General features: G+C 39.4%; 1 protein-coding gene across 8 annotated transcripts in view; it reads right to left on the minus strand.

The window, feature by feature from the left end:
- The window catches only part of ARL6 (ARF like GTPase 6), a 36913-nt gene that overhangs the window by 2626 nt on the left and 13226 nt on the right, over window positions 1-21061 (minus strand). For 7 of the 8 annotated variants that reach the window (XM_073305155.1, XM_073305129.1, XM_073305108.1 and 4 more), the window contains 4 exons: window positions 20298-20366; window positions 16366-16460; window positions 10253-10382; window positions 1939-1994 (listed from right to left, as the gene is read on the minus strand). In XM_073305155.1, the coding sequence (XP_073161256.1) occupies window positions 1939-1994; window positions 10253-10382; window positions 16366-16460; window positions 20298-20366 (350 nt within the window). The remainder of the gene's footprint in view (window positions 1-1938; window positions 1995-10252; window positions 10383-16365; window positions 16461-20297; window positions 20367-21061) is intronic. The other variant, XM_073305175.1, reaches the window with a different exon arrangement.

Here is a 21061-nt window from a genome sequence, read left to right on the forward strand (position 1 = left end):
CCAAATTATTTTAAGTTATGTTATAATAATTAATGAACTACTAATTTCAGAATGTGCATTAGAGTGAGGGAAATTAAAGTGATCCTACCAACCTAAATGCAGGATTTGTTGTTATTATTTGTTTAGCAATAGCTCTCAAGGACTCAAACAAAATCAGGGCCTCATTGTACTAAGCACTATACAAACTCAGTAGTACACAGACTCTGCATGAAAGAGATTAAAATCATTACATAAACATCTCATACTGTTTATATAATTATGAGACTGCTGCATGTGTTATTATCGGTATAATGTAAATGTATCACTTTGTCTTCCGTTCTTTAATCCTGGTCCCAAACAAGTAGTGCACTTCTTTTAATAATTAGTCTCAGAAGGATTTAATATTATTTTAGTTACAGTGCTTAACAGCTTCTAAGGATTGCACAAACTTTAATAAATAAATTAAATAATTAATCCTCACAACACCCCAAACAGATAGGTACTTTAGGAAGTATCACTCTCAGGATATGTTTATACTGCAATAAAAGACGCCCTTGCGAGGGGAGTGGGTCTCAGAGGCAGCTTCCAGCCTGAGCCTGAATGTCTACACTACAATTTTATAGTCAGCTGACCCAGGCTCTGAGACTTGGTGCCACAGGGGTTTTAATCACAGTGCAGACATACCTTAGAATTTCTAAAGGTATTTGCCAAGGAGCCAGGAAGTCCTTTAATGGGCTGCTCAAGGGCAGATGTGCCATGTGGACTTCCCTTGGCGAGAACCCCCAGGGCTTCTGAACTCCTGGGGGGCTGCCAGAGAGTTGTAGACCCTAGGGAGAGACCTGGCAGCTGCAGAGTAAAATTGACATTGATATTTCGTTAATTTTTTTTCAGGATTCCCAGTTCATAGAAAATGTTGAAAAACTTGGAATCATTCCAATTTGGAATGAACCCAAATATCAAAACCATGAACTTTACTATTAACTGGAAACCCCTGTGTTGGCCACCTGTACTTTTAATTCCTTTTTTGAAAGTGACTAGATTTTAAATTGACAGAGTCCCTTTACAACTCAGAGTGTTCATAAAAAACCTGTTCTACAGCTCCAACAACAAATGCAGAAGCCAGGGCCTAAGATGTCTTCAGCTTCCATATCATTATAAATGTATATGACACCATACAATACATTTTAATAGCCTTCTCTCGCCTCCAGACATCCATAAAAATTGGATATTCCTGAATGGATTGGATATTCCAATCCTTCTGTTTAAATCAATGGCAAGACTGCCATTCTCTTCAGTGGAAACACAATCACCCCTAAATGTCACAGCTTGAGTGGAGGACAGAGTCATATATGATGCAGTTAGGAAATATTTGGTGTTCAAGAGTGTTCAATAGTGCTCTCGTAAGATTAACCTGGACCAGGACTCCCAGTTCTTCTAGAAACCTTCATATATTGCTCGGCCTGTTTACTCAACATTTGAAAGGGATAATAAAATATGGAGGAAAAAAAAGAAATATGGATCATTGGAGCATAACAGCTAAGGTAACTAGGAAAATAATTAAGTTACCATGTGCAACATAAGAAAGATTCAAGAGCACATTGTACTCTTACCCTAAGCAAGAGATTCTTAGACTGCAAGTCCCACTTCCAATGGTACACATTAATTTTTAGTAATAGTTTATCTTTTCTCCAAAGAATATTCTGTAATTTTGGGTTTATGTAAATTTTTAAAAAGAAATATCACCGCTGCTGGAACGGTCCTAGCTGCAGAAAATCATAATAAAAAAACAGAACACCACGGCATAAAATATCAGGTTTGGTACTGGTACTCACTGTGTGATTTGATCTGAGAGCAGAAATAGATAGAAACAAGGCAAATGAAATGAAAGAAAACTTACAAAATGAAAACAAAGTCTAACGGAAAGAAAATAAAATTATAATAGAAGTAGATTTGACCTACCTTGGAGCCAATCTACACCTTCTTGTAACCCTTCTCCTTTAAGCGCATCACTAGCACTAAAACAAACAGAGACTACACTATAAAAGCCATGTAAAGACACTGGTTTGAGTAAAAAATGGTTATCACATCTGAATTATGTGGTAAGTACAGCAGAATATCTCCAAATGCAGCATGCGTCAGTGTCAGGCATATTATTCCTTAACAAGAAGTAGGCCACGCCTATATGAGCACATTGAACTATTTCACTAGAGCTATTCTAGTATAGCTTCTCTGGGTGGACACTATGCTGAAATATTTTCTCCGCTCTGCATTATACCAGAACAGTTATTCTGCCACAGACATTCCCCTGTGTAGACAAGGTCATAAAGAAAAACTTTTGCAAAGTTTATGATTAACATGAATTCTTCCACCTGGCTGGGGTACAGGGACCATGCTGAGGTTGGAGAGGAGGTCATTCTGCACCCTGGCAATCCCCAGCTGGCATTAGGGACCACTGCCAGCTGATGTAGGTTCGTGTATTACCCAGGCTAAACTGGGACTAATACAGATCCGCCATTGGAACCGAGGAACCATAACTAGCTATTTACAAGCCCTTTTTGCTGCAGCAAGATGAATTTAGCACAGCAGAGGATCTGGGCCACTATACTGGTTATTCATAAATCCATTTATAAAAGAATTCGGCCAATGCTAAAATATATGATCTTTGATCATTTTGAGGAAAAAAACACACCAAATCAAAACAAAAAATTGTAGCTATGTTATCATACGCAAACTGTGTAAAAGCAGAGAAAGGCTAGCAATTTATGAACAAGAGGTGTATTTTCAAGTATGTCAGTTTCCGTGCAAAGTATTTTATCTACATAATACAGAGGAGAAAGTCTTAAAAAGCATACTTGAATCACCATGATTATATATTTACTGAAAGTTGCAGCTTTTTATTTTTTAAGTTTGAGAATCAACCATTAAAAGAAGTTCAGAGATGACCATTTCACAGTATAAAATAAAAAGCAATTTCATTTCATTGTGACAGGACCTGCAGACTAGGCTTTCATCCTTTCCAAAAATCTCCAGGTATTTTAAAATCAAGAGAACTAGTTTAAAAAAAAAATCAGTATATTAATGTGCTTACTACTAAAATTAAAGTTACACTATAATTTTAAAACATCTGGAAATAATGCTTTGGTTTTGTTTCTCTTTCCTATTACTTTAGTAGTATGAAGCTGTTGTAAGAGTAAGAAGAAAAAGTGGTGCCCCCTCAGGTTATGTCTACATTGTGATAAAAAACCCATAGCACTGAGTCTCAGACCCGTGTCAGCTGACTTGGGCTCCAGGACTAAAAACAGCAGTGTAGACATTCAGGTCTCAGAGTCTAAGCTCCAGCCCAAGACAAACATCTACACTGCTATTTTATAGCCCTTCAGCTTAAGGGTATATCTACACTGCAATGTAAGCCCAGGATTAGTGGGACTTGAATCCATGGACTCTGGGTTTGAAAGCCCAGGGCTTGAGCATCCACACATTAGTGACCCTAGCTTAAGAATTTTTGAGCCCAGGCTCCACCCTGGGACTCCAATGTCCACAACTTTCTATCGCCCTCCTGAAAAGTGGTTGTTCTAGCCCTTTGTTCATGGTGCAGTAAGGGAAAACTTGACTGCCACCACACCTATCACAGGAAGTTGTTGCAGCCCACCAACACATTCTGCTGAACCATCATTTTGCTCTGCATGCTCCCATTTGAGTCACCATTTGATGAACTTCTCTTGCTTGGGCTTTTGCTCTTGTTTCAGGAAACAAGCAAAGATTCCATGGTGGATGTTTCCTGACTCACCACTGGCACCTGACAGAAAAAATGATGGAGCAGGACAATGACGATACAGACGAGGAAGAATCAAATTGGCTGATGCTACTCATTACTCTTGGTATAGCTGCTTATGACCCCTTTGTAGATGGGTGCTTGTGGAGTAGGGCCACAAGCACAGACTGGTGGGATCACTTCGCCATGTGGACCTGGGATGACCAGCAGTGGGTCCAGAACTTTCACATGAAGAAACCTGCATTTCTGGAGCATTGTAGGCAGCTTGCCCCAACCCTCCAGCCTCACAACACACATGAGGATGCCATATCAGTCCAGAAGCAGATTGTTATAATCATCTGCAAGCTGGCTACCCAAGTGCTATAGGTCTGTTGCGAACCATTATGGTGCTGGAAAGTCAACTGTGGATGGCCAAGGTTTCTGAGGCAATCAGGTGCATTATTTACCCAATGGTGGTGGAAATAAACAATATTCCTAAAGTAACTGCTGGTTTTGAGAGAATACGCTTTTCAAACTGCACTGGGGTCACTGATGGGACTCATGTGCCCACAGTTTGCCACCCTCCCCTTTCCAGGAGCGAGTACATAAACTGTAAAGGGTACTACTCCATTATTACATATTAGGCTCCTGTGGACCACAGAGGCCGACTTATGGATGTCGGCATGGGCTGCACTAGAAAGGTTAACGATGCCAGGGTTTTCTGCTGATTGAGAGTCTACCTTCCTGGACAGGCTGGGAAACTATGACATTGTCATAAACGGTGTTATTGTTCCCACTGTTATTCTGGGGGACCCTGCGTGACCCCTTTTGCCTTAAACATATCCTGATGTAAGAGTGCAAAATAGTTTAAAAAGAAGGTTTAAATTACACTCTCAACAGGTGTAGAATGGTGTTGAATGTACGTTTGGCAGACTGAAATCCCGCTGGTGCTGTCCACAGATCCCTTTAGATTCCAGTATCATTAAAGATGTCCACATTATTGTGGCTTGCTGTGCTCTTCGCAATCTTTGTGAAGCCTAAGGTAAGCTATATGCCCCTGAATGGACTTATGACGGGAATGGATTGCTGAACCAGTACACTCAACCAGAAAGCGAACACCTGGAGCCGGATGGAGCCAGGCAACAGAAATCAGGGACACTCTGTGATCCCACCTTATGGACCTGCATGGGCCAACAGAAGATGAGTACATATATTAATATATTTGTACAGTAACGTTTACCATAAATGAGGTACTGTCACATCACGCGATGGAATAGAGGGTGGTGTCACTGTATACAGTGAATGGGGGGGAACGCGCTACTGATTGTCATGATTTTTGTTATGGATAATATGACTGCTAATGTAGTGGTGTGGGAACTGTGCATTTACATTATTGATATACACAGATTTCTTAATTTCTGGTTTCAGAGTAGCAACCGTGTTAGTCTGTATCTGCAAAAAGAACAGGAGTACTTGTGGCACCTTAGAGACTAAGAAATTTATTAGAGCATAAGCTTTCGTGGGCTACAGCCCACTTCATCGGATGCATAGAATGGAACATATAGTAAGAATATATATATATATACATACACACATATACATATATGCACACACACAGATAAGTTGGAAGTTGCCATACAAACTGTAAGAGGCTAATTAGTTAAGATGGGCTATCATCATCAGCAGAACAAAACTTTTGCAGTGATAATCAAGATGGCCCATTTAGACAGTTGACAAGGTGTAAGGATACTTAACATGGAGAAATAGATTCAATATGTGTAATGACCCAGCCACTCCCAGTCTCTATTCAAAACCAAGTTAATGGTATCTAGTTTGCATATTAATTCAAGCTCAGAAGTTTCTCCTTGGAGTCTGTTTTTGAGGCTTTTCTGTTGCAAAATTGCCACCCTTAAATTTTTTACTGAGTGGCCAGAGAGGTTGAAGTGTTCTCCTACCAGTTTTTGAATGTTATGATTCCTGATGTCAGATTTGTGTCCATTTATTCTTTTGCGTAGAGACTGTCCAGTTTGGCCAATGTACATGGCAGAGGGGCATTGCTGGCACATGATGGCATATATCACATTGGTAGATGTGCAGGTGAATGAGCCCGATGGCATGGCTAATGTGATTATGTCCTATGATGGTGTCACTTGACCAAATATGTGGACAGAGTTGGCATCGGGCTTTGTTGCAAGGATAGGTTCCTGGGTTAGTGTTTTTGTTGTGTGGTTGCTGGAGAATATTTGCTTCAGGTTGAGGGACTGTCTGTAAGCGAGGACTGGTCTGTCTCCCAAGACCTGTGAGAGTGAGGGATCATTTTTCCAGATAGGTTGTAAATCTTTGATGATGTGCTGGAAGGTTTTAGTTGGGGGCTGAAGGTGACAGCTAATGGTGTTCTGTTATTTTCTTTGTTGGACCTGTCCTGTAGTAGGTGACTTCTGGCTCTATCAATCTGTTTTTTCACTTCAGCAGGTGGGTATTGTAGTTTTAAGAATGCTTGATAGAGATCTTTTAGGTGTTTGTCTCTGAATAGAGACTGGGAGTGGCTGGGTCATTATACATATTGAATCTATTTCCCTGAAGTTAAGTATCCTCACACCTTCTTGTCAACTGTCTAAATGGGCCATCTTGATTATCACTACAAAAGTTTTTTTTTCTCCTGCTGATAACAGCTCATCTTAACTATTTAGCCTCTCACAGTTTGTATGGCAACTTCCAACTTATCTGTATATATATATATATATATCTATTTCTTCTTTCTATATGTTCCATTCTATGCATCCGATGAAGCTGACTGTAGCCCTCAAAAGCTTATGCTCTAATAAATTTGTTAGTCTCTAAGGTGCCACAAGTACTCCTGTTCTTTTTTAGTAATTTCTGTTTAGATTCACCTTGCTTGATGTGCCTTACTGTGTGTTTATCTTTATTATTCAAAATACCTATTATAAAGGTATGACATACTGATGGCAATAATTTTTTAAATAAAATAAAAGCCTTTATTTGTATTATAAAAATAACAATATTAAAGTATTGCCAGGCAGGCTTGCTACCATTAGAATACTGAAACAACAGTAATAAACCAATACCACAACCAGTAATAAAACAAAGTGCATGCAACACTGAACAATGCAAACAGTGCCGTCAGAAAAATCCTCCAGTTGTGTGTGTCACCTAGCAAGTTTTCTTCTTCCTCTCTTGTGCATTTACCACTCACTTGCCATTGCTGCATGGGCATAGAGGCCTGCGGGAGAGTGGCGGACTGCAAGAGGGAGAAGAAGGTCTGCACGGGGTGGAAGTATAAAGGGGTAGATTTGCCCAGTACAGCTGCTATTAAGTCCCAGTTGCATGGGCCAGCCAATCATGAAATTGTTCAAAGAGACCCTGGTATGCAGCACACGGTACCATGAAGAAAGAAAAGGAGTACTTGTGGCACCTTGGAGACTAACAAATTTATTAGAGCATAAGCTTTCGTGAGCTACAGCTCACTTCGGCCACAAGTACTCCTTTTCTTTTTGCGGATACAGACTAACACGGCTGCTACTCTGAAAAAGGTACCATGAAGGAGACTCAGGTCACAGTATAAGCATGGCAGGAGCCTGCACTCTTGCAACTATTAGCAAAAACAGCCATTAGTCAAACTGGTCGTTCTGCTACACTAAGTCTTCCGCCCCTAACCAACGTTCCTCTTCCAGGAACTGCGATGTAAGTATCTGCTCCCACGCTGTAATTCTGTCCTCATCTCTGCAACCTGCCTGTGCCTTTCCACTTGCCTCTCCACTTTAAGTGAATTCTTCTCTCTTTGGTATTGCACCTATTTGTTGTCCCTGTCCAGAATGTCGACAATAAATTCATCATGGGAATGCTTCCTCTAGGACTGGTGTATGATGGTATGGAAACCCAGGCTTCCAGTGGAGTGAGCAAAAGCTACCAAGGTACAACAGCCAGTAGAAGTACAAGTTCCTGCAAGCAGATATAAAACAGAACATTATTGTCACAGTGATTCACAAATAGTTCTGTGCATGAGCAAAAAAAAAAAAAATCCTTGTGGAATCCCAAGGACAAAAAAAAAAAAAAAAAAAAAAAGATACTTTGTAAAACTGAATTTCAGTATATTGTGAGAGGAATGCTTCAGATCCCAGAAGCTCCATGGACACAACCAGCTTAAATCGCAGTGAAAAGAGTGCACGGAGAATAGTAAATTAAAAATCACAATGGTGTTTAGAAATTGTAGACTGCTTTGCAGCAGGCGGGTGGCCGCAACATATTACATAAGCTTCTTTCTATGATGTTGAAGGACATAATGATTCTTGAGGCTCAGGCTGGTAAAGAGATATTTTATTCCAAGATTCCAGTGGTAAGCCAGCCATATATACCACCGAAGTATTAAAACTTATCATGACTGAACAGCACGTCTATCAGTGGAGTGGGCTGGTGACCTACCAAGATGGCCCTGGAAAATATGGCTCTCTGTGAAATATGACTACCTATCTGGAACTCCTGCTATGGGAAAAGTTTGTAGCCATCAGCACCCGCGATTGGAACAAAATTCATGGGGGAAATCAATAGGATGCCGCATTAGCATCCACATGGATCACTGGCTCCCTACAGCTTCCAAATACAGCATTTTAAGACTGCTGCAAACGCACACATTAATATGGACATACTGAAGAACTCCATGGTATATCCCCCCCTTATTAGCTTGTAATAACTTTTGCATTGCTTATAAATGGAAATTCCTCCCATTCCTATGTTAAACAACAACAACAAACATGGAGCCAAAAGCTTACCAGGCTGAGTTCTGTCTCTTCCGGTTTTCCTGCCAGTTCTGCAGCAGACTGCTTCTTGGGGGGCATCAAAAAACTCCTCTGAGGAAGGACTCAGGATATGTTGCAGCTGCTCCAGTGGCAAAGCCTCCTCCGGGACCAGTTCCAGCACCAGTGTCACTTCATCAGCCTGATCCAGCACCTAGTGACTCCCCTCCAGTCCTATACTGGATTCGGGGTCAGAAGGTCACCATCCCAGCTGATCAGGGCATTGTGAAGTACTGCTGGCTCTATGCTCAGCACAATATCCAGCACCTTGACAAACCCCTTGTAAGCAAGGCAGGATGACAGAGGTGATGTTCTCATCCCTGGCTTCCAGGTAGTCGGTCTTGAGCCACTTAATCCAATCCCTGCACTGGTGACCAGGCCAGGGAATCCCCAATGTTGCCAGCTTCATGGTATTCATTCATGGTATTCTTCCTAAAAATCAAACCTTTTGCTCGCCTTACTCCAGAGATTCACCAAAATCTGGCTGTGTTCCTGCAATCAGGAAGCGGCATGCTTGGCAAAGGACTTCTTCTGGTCAATGGCCATTGCAAATGCAGAAGGTTCACTGAGTTTGCAGTTCAGTGGTCAGAATAAAATAGTAGGGATAGATGTGCTAAGCTGTTGTATTTGAACAAGGGGGGGGGTTGCTTCCATTCCCTAGGAGTTGAATGGCTTATCTTGGGATAGAGAGGACAAAGAACACCGACCCATGGGATTGTGGGATAGCCTTGGTGGACTCTCAGGACCCTAGTCTGGGAGTCCTGGATCCAAGCTGCATTGACATTGCAAAATGATGCAGTTTGGGCCCAAGTCCCAGCAGGACCTGGACTCAAACCTACCCACATTGCAGGGTCCTGGGGTCCAGGTCCCAGTGAGACAGAACTGTGTATAGACAAAAGGGGGTTTGGGCTCAAGCTGGAGTCTGAGCCCAGGCTTTCACTGCAGTGTAGACATACCTTAGAAGTCTCATGGTCTAGTGATTGAAAAACAAGGCTGGTGCCTGGAAGTCACAAATCCTATATACACCTTTATAGTTGCCACTAACAAATGCAAAGCTTTTGCCTAGTGAAGAATGGGACATAAGCCATCAATTTCAGAAGAATTTAAACTATTACTTAAAAAAAAGTTTCTAGTTTTTGTGACTGCAAAGATAACTTTCCAAATGTGAACTGATGCAGTGTTGTCTATCTTAATCTGCACACAGATAACTTCACTGCCTGTTGTACGATTGGTAGCTTTCCAAAGTACTCCCAGTGTGATATTACCAAGATTCTGATCAGTTTCACAACTGATACTCAGAATCCCACAGTGCATGAGAGGGACCGGCTACAGCACTCTGGTAAGAATCTACCACCATTCCACTTCCCAGCAATAGTGAGTAGGGTTGTTCTTCCCACTAGGACATTTCCTGAAACTTCACTGGGGACAACCCCTCTGATTGAGTTTCTGGCTAGGATATTTCTGGTAAATTTTTCAAGCCCAACTCTATATTATTTTACATATTAAATATTTTTTTCAAACCAGATTTCATAGAAAGTATTGTACAAAGCCCTGTACCTACTCAGATACCAGTAAAAAGTTACAGCATTTTATCTGGTTTGCTCTCATTTAAGTAATAGGATAGTGAATGCTATGGAATGGCTAAAAGTTGAACATTTCAATCAACAGCAAAAAAAAAAAAAAAGAAAAAGGTGAGGTAATAGTACTTTACCAGATATGCCATGGTTTATCTTTGATGTTCTCTAAAGACAGTAACTGAGAGACTTTCACAGATGATACTGCATCCCTGAGGTCCATCTTGTTAGCAAAGAACAAGATAGGTATTCTACGGTGTTTGATATCTAAGCATAAACAAAAAGCAAGGAATACCAGAATATTTGGTAATGCTTGTCGTCATTTGCAAGTAATGAAACATGAACAACAAAAGAGGATATACTGCTTACCTGTCATTGTGGTTCTTTGAAGGTTGTATCCTACCAAGACACACACTGTTGGGTCACGTGGCCTCAGCCACATGCTTTAGGAGTGCTCACAAATTTTCTGGTAAGTTTTAGAATCCCTCCCCAACTCAAATACATTTATGGCTGTAGGCTGAGGTTGTTGGCGAAGAAGAGGAATGTGGAGGCTTCAAACCATAGCTTCCAATCACCACATCTTCACTATTTAGTGAAGGACAGGGTGTATAAATAGCCACAAAATTGATTAAATTAAGAGTTCATACCCCTGCAACCATATCTGAATTAGGATACGTTGAGCTATCCTCAGGTATCTGCAGGATGCCCATTACTTTCTCTAAAGCCTACAAAAATGGAAAAAACATGTACACCTCTACCCTGATATAACGCTGTCCTGGGAGCCAAAAAAATCTTACTGCGTTATAGGTGAAACCGCATTATACCAAACTTAGTTTGATCCACTGGAGCGTGCAGCCCCGCCCCTCGGAGCACTGCTTTACTGCGTTCTATCCGAATTTGTGTTATATCGGGTTGCGTTATATCAGGGTAGAGGTGTATTTGGTAATCCCTCACATCCTTCCTGTGCTTGAAGAAAGGCCTCTTTTCCAATAGTTCTTCTCAGCTAGCAGCAGGAACCACAAGACTGGAGCAAGGAGCTCAGCGCATTGGCAATTGACTTAATTCTTGGCATACTTACATACACCCAAGAAGAATATGGAGAAATGTCTTTATGCCACAGATGCAGACGAAGCAGTGAGAACACACTCAGCATCTAAATGCTTAAGCCTGTCTGGCTAATATAGAATATTAAAGCATCACTGGAAGAAAACAAAGTCCACCAGTGCTCTAGCCTGTAACAAAAAATTGAGTAATAGCAAGTCTAGTCTATTCCTGTGTTGCTATCAAGGAAAAGGGTGGTGCATTAGGGGAGAAGATAAAGACGACGGCATTTGAATAGATCATCCAAATCTTGATAGGAAGATGCTACTTTTTCCCCCCTAACCATCAGAATTTGTAGTGAGCACTTCGGGCATAGCTTCTCCCTAAACTCCAAGGAACGGGAAGTAAGCACGACTAAGATATTTGAGTTTTTCAAAGAAATGTATGCTTTAAAGGATTACTAACTCATTTCTCATTACATTAATTGCTTACACTGGAACCCACAGACCAGTCTCCTTTGCTGACAAGTAAGTTTCATCATTCTGAAGTGGCTTGTGGTGTTTTGTTTGTTTTGGTTATTTTATTTTATTTTTTAAAAACAACTCTTCAGCCTTTCTTCATAATGACTGGAAACTACATTCCATCCCCCCACAACTCCCACATTCAGAGATCAGGATGGCTCATCGAAAAGTAAACAGTAACTAAAACTGTCTGCCAGCTTTGGAGTTAATTTGCTAGAGGCTGTCTGAGGAAAAAAGTAAAAGCCTCAGAACATGCAACTTATGCGTAATTAAAGTAACTTTTAGGTTTCACAGTTAAACAGCCAAGAAATGAAAAAGCTAGAGTTCCTACAGCAACATAAAGCTAATTTAATCGTATTGCCCATGTGTCGCATTCTATGGATACATTAAATATAGGAATAGGGATATCAGATGCATGCAAAGTGGCCAAATTAATGTTATTGTAGGAATCCTAACATTTTTATTTCCATCATTTATTTCAACTGTGCAAAGCTAATGTTATATTAACAGTTTACCACTCATAATTTCCTGGGTTATTATGGGGTTTGGTATTATTAATTATTATTATTATTATTATTTAGAGAATGAGGCTAAAGCCCATTTAAGATGCCAACATCATACACTGATAAGCGTACACTTCAGTAAGAGTATTCACTTCTATCTAGAAGCATACCTGTGTGTTAACAATATTTTCTACTGCACGTACACAGTAGCCAGTTGTTAGTCTTTCATATCATTCATATCCATCTTTTTTCCCAAAATTTGGTTATGGATGTTCTTATGGGAATTATTTTATATACCTCATTTCAAACATCAGCCATTTTTAAATTGTGTGAAGAGGTTGGTTTTTTTTAAATGGAAAAAGTATTTTTCTAACCTGCACAGAACAGAAATGTCTGAAAGTATTTTCCTCATACTTTCATCTTTTGCAAGAGAACATGCAAAGAAAACATCTGCCCAAGAAGTGGTTTTTCAGAAAGTTATGAACTTGTGAAACACTGGGGCTGAAACTGTTTTGCAACTTTTGCTTCCATTCTATAGTATCAGCTTTTTTTATATATTGCTACAAAGTTATACAGCTACAACATACCTATAAAAACACAGAAGAAATTCTCCTCTGCCGCCTTCAAATATCTGAACATTGTAGCTACTGGTTAATGCCTGCTTCTCTGTTATAGTCGGAGGCCATGGTATCTTCCCTCTCTCCCCGATGCCTTGGATTTTATATAAGAGGTTTCTGAATTTTCTGAAAAAACTCGAAGATATCTTATCCCTGGTCTACACTAGGGGGGAAGTCAATGCAAGGTCCGCAACTTCAGCTATGAGAATACCGTAGCTAAAGTCAACGTACCTAGATCGACTTCCTGCAGCATCTTCACGGTGGTGAGTTGACTGCTGCCGCTCCCCTGTCAACTCTGCTTGTGCCTCTCACGGCGCTAGACTAGACGTGATAAATCGACCCTCGATATATCGATTGCTACCTGCTGATCCGGCGGGTAGTGTAGACCTACCCTTAGAAGCATGTTCTGGAGGTCAAGTAACCCAAGAGTGGATATCTATGCAAGATAACAAACCTTTAGAGAGCATCAAGTATCTTAACTGCTGTACAATAAAGTCATAATAAAAATATAACTGACAACAGTGATTATTAAAACCCCCACTATTTGTAGTATGTGTTGTCCAATTATAGTAATTTATTTTTCTTTAAAAATGTTTTCATTTTCACAACACAGCCTGCTACTGTAATCTCAGGGTGCACACCAATATGCATCTCTTAAAAATAAAGAGATCACAATGAAATTTACTTTACCATCCTCTCCTCTCCAACCACTCCAGACAAAAGAGAAAGACAGGAACTTATACCTTACCCTAAGATATGTAACCCTCTTCTAGCAAACCTTCAGGGGAATATTGATTTTGAATTCTAGACACCTTTTAGGGGATCACCAGACACCAGTCTCCATTTAAATCTAGGGACATATTCTCAAGTGCACCAATTGATCTCAACTGCTGCAGTGGCACATGGGAAGAAGTGGTTTTGTTCCAAGTAACAGCCACAGTAAATATTACTAGCCTAATCTAGATATTTACTGAATCAATCTTAAACTACTTTAATCAAACATAGTCAAACCTAGAGGATAAGGTGATAAGTAATGGCCAATACTGATGTGTCAAGAGCAAATCATGCCAAACCACCCTAATTTTCTTCTTTGACAGGATAACCAGCATAATGATGAGGAGGGAGCAGTATATATCTGGACCCCAATAAAGCTTTTGACACAGTGCCACAGGACAGTCTCATAAACAAACTAGATGAAGTTATAATAACGTGGATGCACAACTGGTTGAAAGAGCATACTCGGTAGTATAAACAGTTTCCTGGCAAATTGAAAGGACACATCAAATGGGATTCCACAAGGATCTGTCTTGGGTCTGGACCTATTCAGTATTTTCATTAACTATTTGGAGGACGGAATGGAGAATACACTTAAAATCTATAGACAGCAAACTGGGAGGGGTTGCAAGGAGTCAGGAGGACAGGATAAAAATTAAATGATCTTAATAAATTGGAAAATTGGTCTAAAAATCAACAAGATTAAATTCAATAAAGTGCAAAGTACTTCACTTAGGAAAGAAAAATCAAATGCCAGTTATTCCCTATTTTGTATTTGAGCAAGGCAGCAGTACTACAGAAAACATTGTGGATTATAGTGGTCTGAAGTTGAATATGAGTTAGTGCAATGCTGTTGTGAAAAAAGCAAATGCTATTTTGAGGTCTCAGCTGGAGTACAGTGTCCAGTTTTGGGCACCACGCTTTAAGAAAGATGTAAACACACTGGACAGACTCCAGAGGAGAGCTACAGAAATAGTAAGAGATTTAGAAAACATGACCTATGAGGAAAAGTTGAAAGAACTGGTCATGTTTAGTCTAGAGAAGAGAAGGTTGAGGGGGAACATGATAACAGTCTCCAAATATGCAAAAGCTTGTTATAAAGAGGCTGGTGATCAATTGTTTTCCATATCCACGGAGGGTACAGCAAGAAGTAATCACTTAGTTTACAGCAAGAGAGTTTTAAGTTAGATATTAGTAAAAACTTTCTAACTACGAGATTAGTTAAGCACTGGGACAGATTTCCTAGGAAGTTTGTAGAATCCCCATACTCAGAGGTTTTCAACAACCTATTAGAGAAACACTACTGTTAAGGATGGTCTCGGTATACTTAATTCAGCCACAGCATGGGGAAAATGGATTAGATAACCTCTTGAGCTCCTTTCCAGCCCTACATTTCTGTGATTTCTATAATTACTGCTAGAATGATTGCTGCTACTCTTGCATACACCTTTGCATTATCAACCAATTCAGTAGTCCCATGAATATTCACAACAGCAAAAAAACAATTTCTATTACATTTGTTTTATGATGCTATGAGACAGAAATTCAAGATATCCCTTTCCTGGGCCAATGAGAAAATGGTGCCCTGGAGAAGGTCACGAGCTTGATCCCTGGAAACAAGGTTACATTCATTTGTACAGTGAACTTGCTCTTTCTGCAGTCTTCACTATTATGGGTCACACTCTTCTCCTTGACATTCTTCTCTCTTGGCTGTTGTGGTACTGTCCTCCAACTACTCCCTCTAACTGTTCTTTCTGTGTCTCCTTTTTGTAACAGAGTCTGTCCTTGGGTCCTTTTCTCTTCACCAATCAGCTCTCACAGATCCAACTACAATTTTGATGCTAATCAACTCATTAATCTTGTTGACCAAGCTGTACATATTTTGTTTTTACACCAGCCCCCAGAATCATTCTTATCTTCATTAGCTTCCACAATAACTTGGTTTCAGACCAAGAGGTACTGTGTAAACAACTTTTCCTTCTGTTGTCAGAATCCTACCCTACAATTTTTCAGTGTAATAGATCCAGCAATCAACACCCCACTGAACTGCTAGAATATGCCAGACTGGGAACTAAAATTAGGCTATATAGTGGTTTTACTTTGAATTTCCTGCATAGGGTTTGTTCTCTTGATTAGTCAGAACATCCGCATTACATGAGTATATTGGTTTAATTCCAATACCCCTGGGAACACATGGAAACCCCCACAAAACCTATTTCAAAATGTAACCTTAGAAATAATCATGAATCTCCCTCCCCATTTAGACAGTTGAAATTGTGGCATCATTAGCTATCACTACTCCTGGCTGCAAAGTCATAAAAGAAGTTTCTAGTGTTTTTACCTCTTCAGAGGCCAATACTGAGGTCTGATACAATATTAACCAAACAGCAAAAAGTTACATTGAAGTAATTCATGGTCTTAAATGGAAATTTTTTCAGACATTGCATATGAAAACAAACATGTTGTCTATGAACTCCAAGCTTTTAAATGCCATGATTTACAGTCCCTCAAAGCAACTATTAACTTCTGTTCCACCTTGATCAAAAAAGGCCCAATCCGGCTCCTACTGAGGTCAGTAGGAATCTTATCAGGTCCTAAGTTTTGGTATTCACCTCAACAGAAGTAAATATTGGCTTATTATACAAATTCCATTTTACTTTTATTCTAGCTCCTATCAATGGCTAAAATGGAGGGAAATTTACTTAAAATGCAGAATGTCTATAATAACAAGAGTTTCTATGTTTGAAACAATACAACATAATATGGAGATGGTAGGAAAATACAGTCTTCTCACCTGGATGAGTCAGGAGGGTGTCAAGTTCTTCTTTGGCCACAACCATTCTTAATTTATCACTGCTATCAATGACAAAAATAATGGCCTGGCCTTCTCTGCATAATATAGAAAAGTAAAGAGGCAAATTGTAAGCTCGCTCAGAAACTTTGACCAACAAAAACCTTTCAAAAATATTTTCTTTACTCCTCTCCCATGCAGAGCTGTCTAGCTATTTCTACAATCTCAGGGAAGATTTTTGCTAGAAACCTTTGAGTCGAGGCCAGTTTGTGAAATCTGGCCTTTTGGTTAACAATGTAACTTTTCTGCTATAAAAATTATCAATTTCACAGCCCATAAGGTTTGTTGTACACAGATCTTTCAGGAAAGCTCAATTTCTCTGCTGAAAAACATGAACACCCAACGTAGCAATACTGGATGCTGACACAGCTGGGGCCAGCAAGCCAGAGTGAAAAGGGCTAAACCTTGTCAAAACTGTTTTGAAAAATTACATTCAAGTCATAGTTTTTTAGTTTCTTGTCTAAAGAACCTTGTTAAGAGTCCACTCAGACAAGTGGTTGGCTCATCTACAACCAGTTTAACAACTGTGTACATGCAGAGTCGTTAAGCTGTGTCAAAGGTCTACACAGATGAATCAGTATGGAAGAGATACCAACGTCTAAACCAGTAGTTCTCAACCTTTTCTTCCTGCAGACCACTTGAAAATTGCTGAGGGTCTCAACAGATCACTTGATCTTTCCAGATGTTGTTTGTACCGTTAGCTAACTATTGTAATGCTCTTTGGATAAAAGCTCTATATTAAAAAAAACTTAATAAACTTTTTTTGTTTTACAAATAAAAACACACAACTCATTTTAGTATCAGTAGTTTTACCTTTCTAATTCGATGGACATGCCCTCTCCCCCCCCCCGCCGTAGCAGCCATCGAGCTGGGGAGAAGGGGGGTCTCTCCCCTGCCACAGCTGCCACAGACCTGAGGCTGGGAAGGAGGGGGGGTGGTCTCTCACTGGCAGCCGCAACCCTGGAGCTGGGAAAGTCGCCTCTCTGGCTGCCACAGCCCTGCACATCCCAAATTCCCCCCACCCCCTCTTCTCACCCCACTTCCCCCTCCACATACCCCCCCCCCAGGCCACCACCTCACACGTGCATCTTCTCCAGGGTCTAGGCACTTAATTAGTGGAGCCATGCCTGTGCACCTCCACTAATTAGGTGGATGGCCCTTCATTCTCTTGTGTGTGGCTGCCCAGGCGCTCACCTTAGAGGGAACTACCGGGGGACCACCTGAACGGAGCTTGTGGACCATTGGTGGTCCACGGACCACAGTTTGAGAACCTCTGGTCTAAACCACTAGTATCTTGAAGAATGCAGAAACACTTTCAGTATGCATAGCCAATTCAACTAGTGACTTTGTAGACTTAATATTGAGAGTTATTTTTGCTTTCTAACAAAGGGAAAACTGAAAATGTTTATAAGAGTATATCAATGGATTTTCTGAACTGTATACAAGAAACCCCATACATAATTTTGCATTTTATTTAAATTTTTGTAATCTTTTTCTCTGCATCCTAATCTTCCTTGAAGGTCAGCTACCAGTATGTTTTTCCCTCTCATCTCCACAATACAACCCAATCCTGCAATTCTTGATCGCCTACCACTGCAATCAAAGTTAAGATTGCATGACTAGGCCCACATTTATTGGTGTGTATTGCATAAAAATCTAAATAAACTGTAAGCAAATGCTTAATATTTGTTGTGAATGTTCCAGCATATCTAAAACTACTCAAATAAAGTGTTAACAGCAGGTTTGTATAACAGTACTATAGTGAAGTTACAATTATAGCATATATTTACTTACAAAGAAACAAGATTCTCCTAGGTCTCACAGACACATACAAAAAAAACCAAACCAACCAGTAACAGGGACAATACTCAAGAGTCAAGATACCACATGCATCATTAAATCAGATTTCGAGTTGTTAATGTACCCTTGAAGAGAGAGGTGTAAGCCAGATATGAAAAAAGTGCAAGTGTCAAGTACTTGGAAGTACCTACTTATGTGCACAGGTTCTAGATCAGACCTATAGATTAATTTAGCCATTTTTCTGTACTTGCAGTCTTGCTTATCTTTATTAGTTTATTATATTGCTTTTCTGTATGCTACTTTTAACTGGAATTAAATCCCATATAGATAAAAACTGCAGTGGATAGGGAGGATACTGATATTAGGGGGCACTGTAGTGTCAGTGTTACTGCTAAGAAACTATACTCAAACTGTGGACATGATACAAATGAAAACTAACCAGTTGTGCGCACACTGATTTTCTGCCACATAGGAGGATCACCTCAATGCCAGTTTTTAATATAGTGATGTCCTATCACACACTTTGACTGGAATTTTCAAAGCAGCTTCTGGGAATTTGGCATCCAAATTCCATCCAAATCCTGCACCTAACACCCTTAGGCTGCTTTGAAAACCCCAGCCCTAATGCAAATTTACAAAATACCTATCTACCTGACAATTTCTCAAACTGCAAATTAATTTTTGTAGGAAAAGCCCTCTATATTAATCTCCAATTTTAAAAAAAAGGAGGAAGAGGAAAAATAAAGAATATTACAGCAAAGTTTATCACATAATAAACACATCAAAATTCAAGCATTCAAAATGGAGAATTCAGGTTACTTTTGTCCTGCTCACTACTGGCCTTCATATTCACATGAATGATGATAACAACTGAGACTAGTTTAGAAGATAGAAATCACTAAAAGAGAGTTTTAAATTTTAGTATTAGCAAGAAATAAAATGGAACAATCTAAAGAATAGGGCATATGCCAAAACAACAGCACAATTTTATTAAGCACATTTATTTGATTTTTGCCACAACATATAGGATAAAAGGCATAACATTTGTTAGTACCCTGATAATTACATAGATGCCTCGTTCTTTGAAACTTTGCATTACGATTGTCTATAAAAACAGCAGTAAATCAGCATCTTTTATGTTCATCCATGCCCCATAAAGTGGATATGAATGTCAGGAAAACGATAAGATATCCAACCTCTAACCTCTGATTCCCCAACTTTTTCTTTTTTTTTTTTATATAAAGTGTTCAAATCTCTCCTTTTCTACACTGCCCTCAGTGAACTAACAACCAATCCCCATACATATGCTTGTTACCAACTGTTCATACATCTCCTTATTTTTTATCTCCACATGCTCCCCATCCCATGTTTTATTGTTCTAAGTGAGATGTGTTTTGAATTAATTTATACTAACAATCCAGTATAAACCAGCAGGAAGTATTATGGTTTAACCAGAAACACACAGCTAGACCTAACACAAAGTTGATGTCTCAGTACAAGAATACTTAATGAGACTACCATTATAAAGCACTGGATAACTCCAAGCCAATTAGTTTAGAAGTGGGATGTTGCTTAAACCTTTGTTTAAGAACAATATTCTTAGTAACAGTAGTAGCATAAGAACCACACTCTTTCATGACTCATCTAAGCTGCTTATAAAGCCATCATTATAGATTTTAGGACTAATAATAATCAAAGAGGCTGGTAAAACCACACTTTCTAATTTTCGTATATTATAAAACCATATGGGACTATTGTGATCATCTAGTTCAACCTCCTGTAAAACAAAGGCTATAGGCCTTCCGTGAATTAATTCCTGTTTGAACTAGAGCATACCTTCTAGCGAAATATCAAATCTTGATTTAAATTTTTCTGGTTATGTAGAATCCACCACAACGATTGTTGTGCCAATGGTTAAATACCCTCACTTAAAAATGTGCATCTTATTCCCAGTCCAGATTTGTCTATCATCATCAACTCCCAGCTCTTTAACATGTTATATCTGTCTAGATTTAAAAAAAATCTATTTAGCTACTATTAGCAGCAACGTTTTAAAATAAAAAAAAATTACTCACTTGTAGTAATGTTCCCACAGGTTTCTGTATCTGCCTTGACCTGACATGTCAAACACTGTGAAAGACAAACTGAAAAGGAAGAAAGAGTGAGGTACAGATCCCATAGAACAAAAAAAATATATTTTCTTCATTTTAACACTTTTAAATGGACAATCAACTTAAAACATAGTAAATTAAAAAAAAATCAAAATAAAAACTTCTGATATGACACCAAACCCCAAAGCCTTCCTGCCAGTTTTTGTGGTTGTACAATCAATTTCCCATTAAAAAAAGGTTTTCTCTTCCCTCTTCTGCTGTGTGAAAGACCCCCCCCCCCCAAAACAGGGAAACTGACTACACACAGTAATGTCAAATACAAAAAGTAAATAACCTGAAAAAATGGGGAGCGAAGTGTGTTTTCTGTATATCAATAGTAGGTAAATAAAATTCAGATGGAAATGTGATTTTTAAATTTCATGGCATGCCTTTAATATGCACAGATGGCTTTCATTGGCTTCAGTGGGAAGAACTAACCTTCAAGACAGAATTCTTACAAGGTAATATTTCAATTTGCTCAAAACTTGAGTACTATTGGGTTTCCCCAAGCAGTTAAGTGATCTACTGTAGCTTCAACATTTAACCCAAACACTAAGCACAATCGTAAGTCCACTTATGAAAGAGTTACAAAACAACATTTTGATCAACTTCTGGAATCAAATAAGTAACATCCATATAAATGAAACTAAGTACAATGTGGGCAAAGCTGACCTACTGACATTATTTGT

The sequence above is a fragment of the Lepidochelys kempii genome, chromosome 1 (genome assembly GCF_965140265.1).
Source record: "Lepidochelys kempii isolate rLepKem1 chromosome 1, rLepKem1.hap2, whole genome shotgun sequence".
In the NCBI taxonomy this organism is placed as follows: Eukaryota; Metazoa; Chordata; order Testudines; family Cheloniidae; genus Lepidochelys; species Lepidochelys kempii.